General features: G+C 41.4%; 2 protein-coding genes and 1 pseudogene across 2 annotated transcripts in view; 2 read left to right on the top strand and 1 right to left on the bottom strand.

The window, feature by feature from the left end:
* The window catches only part of LOC144662778 (acid-sensing ion channel 2-like), a 51546-nt gene that overhangs the window by 10721 nt on the left and 28957 nt on the right, over positions 1–11868 (top strand). The gene's annotated exons all lie outside the window — the stretch shown is intronic.
* LOC144663111 (uncharacterized) lies at positions 1233–2097 on the bottom strand. Its single transcript, XM_078524053.1, has one exon. The coding sequence runs from the start codon at positions 1850–1852 to the stop codon at positions 1256–1258; it is 597 nt and encodes a 198-aa protein (XP_078380179.1). The 5' UTR covers positions 1853–2097; the 3' UTR covers positions 1233–1255.
* On the top strand, positions 9297–11571 carry LOC144649724 (uncharacterized; annotated as a pseudogene).

Below are 11868 nucleotides of genomic sequence, written 5' to 3'. Positions count from 1 at the left end.
TAATTATAACTCTTTCTGTGATAACAGTGTCCTGTATGAGGCCCTGCCAGGGGGGGTTCCCGTGTCGCTTGTCTAAATTTTAAAATGTGCCGTGTCGCTGTTTTATCGCTCTTTATGTCGCTGTCGGTAATTAAATTGAAAGAAATTTGCGAGTCCTTGTCGGAATTTAAGTTTTTCCAAAAGTGTTGTCGTTTGTCGCGGTTTTATTAGTATGCTGTCGCTACTTTTTGGGCCATGTCGCTTGTCGGAATTTACCCTGGCAGGGCCTCCTGTATGTCTTGTCATCAACTTGTGTGTGAGCTGTGCCTCTGGTGTCATCACAGGCTTCCCAAGCTCAAAATTCGTCTTTTTGGTGTGTTTTTGAGCCTTTCGGGCGGCCGACTCTACATACGTGGTGTATGCGACAGCTTGTGTATATAGAGAAATGTATGGGAAAATCACGGGTTCTCTAAAATCGGGTAAATAAATATATATTTTGAAATAAAGTTTACCTACCTCAAATGTGTCGCTTACTTGTGTCTTGTGCCGAATTTGGAGTCATTCCGACGCCATTTAGCGAAGTTATTCGAAGTCGTTGTCTCTCCTACTAAAAAGAAGGAAAGGCAGACCACTCCATCGATCGCTGGCCAGAGCTCACTCCACAAATCGCTCTCTCCTCAAAAGGAAAAGTCCCGAATCGCAATAAAACCAGCAGTTCCATAAAGCCCAATAAATTTCACTCCACATACGTGTGCTTCGGCGGTCGAAAGACTCATAAAGTGCGAGAAATTTTACTTTAAATGCGCCTATTCGGCTTTCCAGATTTGCTTGTGATCGACCTCGCGCCAACGGTCGTTACTCAATCACAAGTATCTGGTTTCATCCTCAACTCTGATTGGTCCATTAGAACCAAGTCACGCGCTGACAACACGACCTTCCACCGGCCAGCGATCGATGGAGTGGTCTGCCTTTCCTTCTTTTTAGTAGGAGAGACAACGACTTCGAATAACTTCGCTAAATGGCGTCGGAATGACTCCAAATTCGGCACAAGACACAAGTAAGCGACACATTTGAGGTAGGTAAACTTTATTTCAAAATATATATTTATTTACCCGATTTTAGAGAACCCGTGATTTTCCCATACATTTCTCTATATACACAAGCTGTCGCATACACCACGTATGTAGAGTCGGCCGCCCGAAAGGCTCAAAAACACACCAAAAAGACGAATTTTGAGCTTGGGAAGCCTGTGGTGTCATGATTATTTTGGCCAAACTTAACCAAACAAGGTATTTTTCCGAATAAAGTAATTCTTGCGTTCCGACACCCAGTCAGGGCTTATCACGAAGAAGCTTCTACTTGGTTCGTTAGCCGGATGGAAAAAGCACTGTTTGTCAATATACCGAAAATCCTTCGGGAAACGAGAAAGCTCACTCCGTGGTCTTCGTGCCACCAGACTTTGAGGTCGACTGAGCAAATCTTCGGTGCTCGGTCGTTCACGCCTCGGATGTGCCGACAGCGAACTCGCAGATCTACGACCACTGGTTCGGCTCAAGTCGGATATGTTACTGTTTGGCCTTTGTTGAGCACTTCTAGCCCTCGCGGTTGGCGACGGTTGAAGTCCTTGAAGGTTTATCCTTGCGGGATAATTTCTTCTTTGCTGAAATGGCAACTGAATAGCTCGGGACGTTTCTGGCTTCTGTGCTTCGTCCCATGCTGTCATCCTGACATAATTCCTTAATCCTGTTGGAATTCGGACGTTCTGTATTGGAATGCGTTCGCCCGTGAAACTTGTCGTATATTCACTCTTGTATGCAATCTTGCTAATGGTTTCCTGTAAAAGTCCCGGTTCGCTTCCATACTTCGCTGGCATTTTTTCCGCAAAATGTCTCCCCAAAACCAAAACCAAAGCTAGGGTTGTTCAGTTGTAGAGCGCGTTTGACCGACTAGGTTAGAACTCCGTGCTGTAAAACAGGAGCGGAGAAAGGTCGCAAGTATTTTAAGTAAGCTTCTTAACAGCTTACGTCCTCAAGCCGGCCAAACAAAACTCTCGGCCTCGTGCTGCTTATCTATTTTTGAGAGTTTTACCTCTAATGCTGCCTTAGTCCATCCAGCTTACAATCGATTCACGAGGTAGACACTGTTGCGTTACCTGTTGTCAATAGCAACGAGGATCGTTTACATATTTAATCTACTGAGCTAACAACTTTCATTATGGCCTTTGTTGTTACGCAATTACTTTTTTTCTTTTCAGGAATAAGTCAAACGCAATTGTGTTGATGAGTTGATTGTATACAAACTGATCTTGAACAATGTGAATAATGGTCTTTTGCTAACCACGAGGCAGAATCCATACTCACTGAGTGCTTTCTTTACTCGTTGTTTCTGCTGAAACATTCATCGAAGCTATATAGGATCTCGCATTTAAACACGTTCTCAATTCTATTCATTTCGGCGCAAAATGTAATTCAAATGCTAAGGCCCGGTTCAGACGCCGTACTTTTCATGAGCCGAACTCAATTCGAATTTGGACCGACCCAAATTGACAAAAGTACGTCACTTGATTCAGACGCCGTACTTTGTGGCCGTTCCGAGGCCGTTCCTAATACAGTTCCAATAAAACCAGTCAAACTGCTGGCAAAGTACATTATAACAATTTATGAATTGGGATCGGCACATGAAAAGTACGGCGTCTGAATCAAAGCCGTTGCACAGGCGAAATTCTCGGCCAAGCCAGGCGGGAACTTAACGGGTGAGCCGTTCCAAATTGAAATAGCCGTTCTAATTTGATTCAGACGTCGATCTTTTCATGTACTTAATTCAAGTAATTTAGTTCGGCTCATGAAAAGATCGGCGTCTGAACCGGGCCTAACTGGCATGTCAGGACTGAAGTCTTTTGTGCTCAAGATTCTATTTGGACAACTGATTGAAGAGTATTGCCAAGGGTCAGAAAAGATCAGAGTGAACGAAATCCCGAGACGAAAGTTATCTACTTTTTAACAAAGAAATTTGGCCGAATGCCTTGAGTGCATAAAAGCACTTCTTTGTTTTGTGTTTTGTACAATAAACACGTGCTAAGACATGTAAAATGCACATCCTTCAAAGTTTAATAAGTGTCTGATAAGTCAGTGTCCTAATCAAAAGCATAGATATAATGTACTACCATTTTACTAGCAGCAAAGCAAAGCCAACAGTTTTAAAAGTGTTTATTATTTTATTCAGTTTAATCTCAATGCAAAACCTTTCATCCAGTATCAATGCTGAAACCTCGTTAGTAGTTTCTCGAAAAATACGTTTACACAACGCATGTGTTGAACATGTATGCGCATGTGTCACATGCACTGTGTAAAATTGTCGTTGCTGATCAAACAATTCAAGTGTACCGAGTGCGAGAGGTTTATCGCAATTGCAGTTTGTACTGTGATGTGAAAATCTTGTTTCCTGCCTTTTAGGCCATCAAAATCGAAAATCCACGTCAGGGCGGCAGGCTCTAACGCACGCAATCGAAAATTACAAATCTAACATTTTAAATCTAACTTGTGGACAGTCTGCAACACGTGCAAAGGAAACCGTGAATCACAGTTTACGAAAACGGATTATTCTTCCGAACAGATCTCTCAGACACCCAGTCCGGCCTAACTGTGAAATAAGTCCGCTCCTCTCTTGGGCTGCTGTAAAATGCGTTGCTATGTAAGAACACGTAGTCTCCAAGCCCTCCGGTTCTCGCGGCTGGAACAAACCCAGGCTGGAAGCTCGCCCGAGGCTGGCCACGGACATATTGGGGCGGACGACGATACATGAAGCTAGAGGCAAGTTTGATATGAGATTGAACAAGTTCCACTTTCGGTGTAAAGCTGTAACGATACTCTGACCTCGAAGGGTCTGTCTTGTTGACTGTCATACACAGAAGCGGAGGTAGTTTTACTTTCTCAGGCATGCTCGATCAGTGGGCAACTGCTAGTTGTCGTGGCCTTGATTTGGGGACGCTGGCTTAGCTTTCAATTGCTGTTACAACCATGAATTGAGCTTGCATCCTTCAGCCAAGTGTTCAAGGCGTAAGTTGTCGTCTGCCTTCTTAGTGGATACAACTTTTTTTGCTGGTCTCAAGCTTAGTAAAGATTACACCGATTTAGTTAGAGTTTCTTCTTCTCTGACTGTGCGCTGTCTTTTTTCAGAATGACGTTTCTCCGTGCAGAGTATAATACACTCAAAAAGAGGGCGAGATTTGTTTGCAAATGTTAATTTGTTGTAACTTAGGTGAAGTGTTTGGGCACTGCACGCAAGAGGTCTCTAGAGTATAACTTTTATTGTTTAATTAATAATCCATGGACAAAATGGGTTTATTGTTGTCATAGTTTGGCTCTATAATCCTTGAAACAATGCAATGTCTGAGCAAATCACTGTGAGTTGAATAATTTAAACTCGTGTCAAGAAAACAAATAACATCCAAATTCAGCCCCCATGCCTTCCTCTTTGTAGCGGAGCTCCCGCGCGCGCCTTCGGGCCGGGGAGGGGGCGTTGGGAAGAGAAGCCCCATACTTAAGAAAACTTGGTATACTAAGCCCATCCAGCAGAAAAATTTTGGTTGTCATGTGATTGTTTGTCTGTCCGTCCGTACGTCATAACCATTCCCTACCACTATTTTCTAGTTAATGTAACTATTCCGCAGGATAAAAATATCCATACAAGGAGATGTACTTCACCTTTCAGACATTTACTTTCCTTTGTATACACGCAGACTACAATTATGCCTCCTCGAAATTTCGCCTCTGGGCGAAAGGCTTTTCAGGCAATTTGGGCGTTCCATTTTGGCATTAGCCAATGATGCCCCATCTTCATGGTCTGGCAAGCAAATAAATGTGCTAAGTTGACTTCTTGACCTAGTTTAATTTTTCCGAGCTGAAAATCACTAAAATGTTAACAAATGCCTAGAAGCTGACTGGAAAAAAGTGAGTTGCTATGGGAACAGATAACCGTAAGTGTGTCGCCAGTAGAACTATCAGTCCATGCAATGGACTCCGCTGCAATGGTCTCCGCTGCAAATTGATCAAGATATCTCTAGTTATACACTTCGATATGAAATTGGATGGGGGCTTATGATTTCATCAGTTGCGTTTATGACGTCATCAAGGTTACTCATATTTGAAAACGAAAACGTCATTTTGATTCTCTCGTGGAATTTTCTATGATTCCCCTAAAATTGCAAGAGGTAAAAATTTCACCAAAGTAGCGTGCGTTTCAACCAGCAGCAAACGCAACTAAACGGCTTGGTGCCAAGGACAATGCTACTTAGCATTGCTTACAATGGTTACTTAGTCGTTTTTTCAGTTAATAATATTTATCGGGTGAAGTGCTCTTTTATTATTTCATTTTATCATTTTATCATAATGCAAGCATAACTTGTAGCATAACTGTGAGTCTCAATGAAAGGCAAACGTACGCTTCTGAAATCATAACCTTATCCTGATCCTGTCTTATTTTTCCGATTGTGCATTTTAATCAATGAGCATAAACGCAGCTGTTATAAGTTTTTTGTCACTTCAGATCAAACACCAGCTGCTGTTCTTTGGAGCCTGAGGCTCTTACTGCTGAGTTTCTGGCTAAAATTAATCAATAGCTGAAAATAAATAAAAATTTGTCACCAAAATGCACTAAATAATGCAATTTTCCCCAATTTTTCGAAGCGACTAGGAAGATTAAAGGGGCTATATCACGGTGCTTTAAGTCATTTTTCTGATTAGCTTCAAATTGAAGGAAACCTCGAAATAATAGTTTTCTAAGGTAGAAAACGCTAACGGAGTAATAAAAACCGGAAAACCGGGTTTCGACTGACAAAGATTAAGACGGATAACGAGCAACAAACTTAAAAAAAAATTGCCAATTTTTTCAAGTTGAGTTGTCCTTAGAGAAATACAACTATTTATTACCGCGAGATGTTGTAAAACAGCGACCTGCTGCTTAACTAGTAAATAACACTGGATATTACAATTTCGAGGCCATTATTGACGTGTTTTGTGCGTTAATTATATGCGCAAGGCGTAATAAGCAATTTGATAACACATGACAGGTAAATATGAATGTATAAAGTGTTTTTTTGCTGATTCACTTCACGTAACTTGTCTTGCAATTTTGTGCTGTCTTTTTGTGACGAGGCGAAAACTGTTTGGTGCAACCCGGTGTGAGAATTGTGTACTAAAACCGAACACTACATGCATCAAACGATGAAGCTAACATAAATGATACCGACAGTACGTAAGTAGGGTTCAACTCTGTCTTACATAGTACAAACGAAAATTTCTTATTATATCTAACATTCGTTTAAAGCGTAACTAGGGCACAGCCAGTTCTCCATATTGTAGGCAATCTTCTTATTTTCACATTATAAAAGAGGCGGCACATCTTCCAAAAATTGGCAGATTTTTTTAGTATTGTAAACGTTTGTCGTTCGCTATCCGCAAAGTCTTCCTCAGACGTAATAAACAATCTTTGTTTATTTTCAGTTTATTATCCCTGCTTTGGTGTTTTAGAAAACTAATATTTCTTTAACGTTTCCTTCATATGAACGTAGTTTTGAACATCAGAAAAATTATTTATTTTAGCCTTTAAAATATCGTGACATAGCTCCAGTACCCCCCAAAATAAATCATTTTTTGAAGGGCGTTCACTGATTAATTAAGTGTCTTTCAGACTACGATGAGTTTCGTGATCAAGTACGAAGTTTTCGTTATAAGCAGGAACTTTACATCCGATTTAGTTACAGCAAGATTCGTATCAGGTTTGCGTTTGCTGCCTTCACCAGAATAGAAATCCCAGAGATAGACAAAGGCAAAGTAAATGAAATGCTCGATAGTATAATCTTTACAACCATATAGCAAAATGTTCACCGTTAAATTCAATTTACTGAATGTATATCCGTGCTCTTTCAACCGGATGCTTCAATTTCTGAGTCGCTTATCGATATTTGAATCACACAAAATGGCCACTGAAGATCAAACTGTAGGTAATAAGAAATGTAATTAAATGTTCATACGAACAACAACAAAAATAAGTCAGAATAACGTCACAATGCTTTAATTTAGAGAACGTTTGCTGCCAGGTTATACAAACACTGAGAACACATAAACGTAAAAGCTTAACGGAAATGACAAGTCTTAAAAGGATTACAATTTTTTAAAAATCATTTTGTCGCTAAGTCAATTATAGCCTCAGCCTTTTAGCGTTCGCTAGGACAAATGGCTAAATTTAATCTGGGCATCATTAATCTTCGAGGTTATCGGCATTAATTTTCAAGTATGAAATTTGAGTTCTTCTAGATCTTGTGTCACGAAGAAAGCAACCTTTTAAAAATTAAACTTTAATAACCAATACGATTGAATTTAAAAACTCAAGATTTCTTTTGCGGGTTTCACTTTGGCAATCCAGCTAACGGTCAGGGACTCGTGATCATGTGAAATATGCAAAAAGAAGATGATTAAGTCTCACCATAATTAGGTTTGCTTATATTTTAATGACAGGGTTCCGATTATTGATTTGACTAAAAATTGAACTGTAACCAGGATAAGACATATTAAAAGTGTAAAAAAGCGTTCTCTGGTTTAAAAAGTTAAGAAAAAATATGAGCTTTCGGCTATTTTACTATAGCCTTTGACGAATGTAAAAAAGAGAAAGCGCGTGGTTGGAAATATATGCAAGGGAGGGTGTGAAAAGATTAAAAACTAAAATACAATAGAAGTGTAAAAAGCTAAAAAAAGGACAAAAAAAAAACAGACAAATTAAGAATTACAATAAGATAGAATATTGTCTTGGTAACGGTTTGGAATTATTGTCTGCGCCGACAGTTTTGGCAGTGTGCCAAGATTCTAGTGTTCTTCGAATACGGTAATTGCCTTTGTCTATCACGGTAGCGCCATCAAAGTCAATTGAGTGATTATTTTGCCAAGCATGGTTAGCAACGTTCGAGCCTCTCGTATAATTTTTAAGATTTCGTTGATGTTCCTTTGTTTGGGTTTTAAAACATCTGCCCGTTTCTCCTACGTAACTCCAACAGCAGTCAGCGCACGGAATTTTGTAAACAACATTACATTGGAGATCCAGGGGCTGCCTGAACTTAGGAGAAGGGAATTCTTGTTGCAGGGTTTTAGCTGGTTTGCTTACTACACGGATGTCATTTTTACGAAGTAACCTGGTGAGAGGTTCAGTCAATCCGCGGATATAGGGAAGACATGCGAAACCCAGGGATGTGTCAGATGGATCGGCCCATTTGAAGAACATGGACACTAATTCTTCTGGGGGAGGAGTTGTCGGGGCTGACTTCTTTTTTAATATGTTGGAAATAACTGTTGGTGGGTAGCCGTTGGCTTTCAATGCTTCCGTAACGTGACTAGTCTCGCGTGCTTTACCTTCACAAGTGCTAGGTAGGTTGGCTGCACGGAATAGGAGGGTCGAGGCCGTGCTGACTTTATGTTTTATTTCATGATGAGAAGAATAATCCAGATATCTATCTGTATGTGTCGGCTTCCGGTAAACGTCGATGACAATAATACCATTTTTCCTAGAAACCAAGGTGTCCAAGAAAGAGATTTGGCCATTGTTTTCTTCTTCAATAGTACTAGCGATTTTTGAGTCAGGTAAACGCAAACGATATTATTGCCCGACGTTTCGGCGACATCATGACGCCATTATCAAGGGTAAATTGAGAATAAATAATTATGCGAGGTTCAAAGAGATAAACATTTGCATAATGGTGGTGGCTATACAAATACTTTAGCACGGATTGAATCCGTTTGCACGTTCAGACTCGGTGTTAATTGCTTGATGAAAAGCATCTCGTTGACAAGACAGTCAAATTTGTTCTTGCATTTCTTTAGTACTTTGAAACAACTGAGGAGGTCCTCAGGGACAGCACCCGCGTGGTCGTTGTCATAGTGCTTGCGTACAGAAGATGACGTGCTTTTGTGGCCATCCACGCGGGCATGCAAATGCCCGCGCGTGTAGCCAACGTAGCTCCCTGTATCACACAGGTTACACTTAAACTGGTACACTACGCACTGCTGGTTAACAAGCTGTGGTTTGGTCTCACATTCTTGAAGGTCCTGGCCAATTTTCCGACTGACAAATACGGGCTGGACTGTTGTTTGGAGTTTAATGCTAAGGTCTTTCAACTGCGTCTTTACAAAGCATATTGGAACCTCGAACGGCATCTCAGCAATGATAACTCCAAAGAACTTGCTGCTGCTACCCTACGCTCCGTAGCCCTCAACTACATCCAGCGTAAAGGCCCACAACCTCCCAAGACGCTATTGACTGCAATCGAACAATTAAAGCGACGGAGTGATATTGTCATAACCAAACCCGATAAAGGGTCCGGCGTTGTTGTTATGGATAAGACCGAGTACATACGTTTATTATCTGAAGCGTCTGTTAATGACACCAACAAGTTCCGTACTGTTCCACTAGAAAGACCAAAGTCCAAAGGCAGACCGCCCAAGCACTACCACCCGCTGTTGAATAAAGAAAAGATCCTACAATCTACTGTTCGCAGAATCCTGCCAAAGGACATTGCGGACTCCGTAAGTCCTTCGGGCTCAAGACTTGCGCACCTATACGGGCTCCCAAAAACCCATAAGAAGAAGTTAGCCGTACGCCCCATTTTGTCAGCAATGAGCACCTATAACTACGCACTGGCCAAGTGGCTTGATAACAAGCTCAAACCGCTGTCGTTGAATCGACATACAGTTACTGACATCTTCGATTTCGTCAATGAAGTGCGTGAGCTTACAAATCAGCAAAGGCAATTTCTTGGTATCGTACGACGTGTCATCCTTATTTACCAACGTACCGTTAGACGAAACAATCGCGATCTTGGCCGAGAAAGCCTTCAGGGACAACTGGTTTAACTCTACATACGACCTGAACAACTCCAAAGAAGACCTTGTTGATCTGCTGAACGTGTCCACCAAGGGTCAGTTGTTCCAGTTCAATGGTGCCCTGTACGAACAAATCGACGGAGTGGCCATGGGGTCCCCCCTCGGGCCTTTGCTAGATAACGTGTTTATGTCATCGCTAGAAGAGAAACTAGAGCTAGAAGGCAAACTGCCTGACTATTACCGCAGGTATGTTGACGACACTCTCACTGTAATGCCCAATATTACTACAGCTACGGACTTCCTAAACACCCTGAACCACGCCCATCCCTCTGTCAGCTTCACAATGAAAATCGAAAAGGATGGAATGCTCCCCTTTCTCGGCACCCAGCTCCTAAACCGTGCACCTAGAATTGAGACCAAAGTTTACGTGAAGCCTACTAATACTGGTTTACTTGTCCACTACCAGAGTCACGTTGACAACCGTTACAAACGGAGCTTACTAACAACTATGCTCGATCGCGAGTACCGGTTGTCCTCCTCGTGGCCATACTTTTCCGAGGAGTGTGAACGTTTGAAATCCTTGTTCTCACGTCTGGATTACCCCCATCATCTTACAGGGGCACCCATCGAGAATATAGTTCAAAACCACTTAAAGATAGCACCGTTGAACGTATTTTAGTATTTAAACGGTAGATATAGGCATATTTTTATCCCCTAAAATTTTTTTATCTGTTCGGATTTCCTAGCTGAAAGTCTAGTGATCCGAAAGTAATAGGGATCAAAACTTACCTTTTCGAAAATTCCAGCCAGAGAAAGGCTCCCGAAAATTTTAGGTGACCTTTTTAGAGTAAAAAATCCGTTAAAAATGAACAATTATACCATTTTTTAGATATTCGAAATTCCTAGCAAAGGCAGGCAAGCAAAAAAAAATACAATGAATGTTCCGAAAATTCTAGATCTCAAATCGTCTTCCGAACAGATATTTTAACGAAATATTCCGTTGGGTGCCCCTGATCTTATCAACTCCACCATCAATACCTTTGTGAACTCGAGAGTTTCAGGCCAGCAGCCATTGCAGGCTTCGGAAAAAATGGCGGGAGATGACGTGACCCGAGTAGTCATACCCTTTAAGGACCAAGTTTCTGCAAACATTGTAAAGACGCAGTTGAAAGACCTTAGCATTAAACTCCAAACAACAGTCCAGCCCGTATTTGTCAGTCGGAAAATTGGCCAGGACCTTCAAGAATGTGAGACCAAACCACAGCTTGTTAACCAGCAGTGCGTAGTGTACCAGTTTAAGTGTAACCTGTGTGATACAGGGAGCTACGTTGGCTACACGCGCGGGCATTTGCATGCCCGCGTGGATGGCCACAAAAGCACGTCATCTTCTGTACGCAAGCACTATGACAACGACCACGCGGGTGCTGTCCCTGAGGACCTCCTCAGTTGTTTCAAAGTACTAAAGAAATGCAAGAACAAATTTGACTGTCTTGTCAACGAGATGCTTTTCATCAAGCAATTAACACCGAGTCTGAACGTGCAAACGGATTCAATCCGTGCTAAAGTATTTGTATAGCCACCACCATTATGCAAATGTTTATCTCTTTGAACCTCGCATTTAATTATTTATTCTCAATTTACCCTTGATAATGGCGTCATGATGTCGCCGAAACGTCGGGCAATAATATCGTTTGTGTTTACCTGTTTGTGTATAACCAAATCACTGTTAATACGGATTTTTGAGTCAATGGAATTTAAAGTGTCATGAAAGGAGGGGACAGCGTCTTTCTTAATGATGACAAAGCTATCGTCAACATATCTTTTCCAAATCCTAGGTGCAATTGTAGAGGTATTAATGGCTAATTCTTCTACCACCTCCATGCAAAGATTAGCGACAATAGCCGGCTTACAGGGCTGCCCATAGCACAACCGTGAACCTGCTTATATAGTTATTGTAGTTATTGTAGACAAAATAGTTATTGGAGAGAGTGAAATCCAATAAAGAAATGATGTCGTCGGTAGT

Source organism: Oculina patagonica, chromosome 1 (assembly GCF_052425735.1).
Source record: "Oculina patagonica isolate OP01 chromosome 1, crgOcupat, whole genome shotgun sequence".
NCBI classification, from domain to species: domain Eukaryota; kingdom Metazoa; phylum Cnidaria; class Anthozoa; order Scleractinia; family Oculinidae; genus Oculina; species Oculina patagonica.
This window is presented reverse-complemented; position numbering and strand designations above follow the sequence as displayed.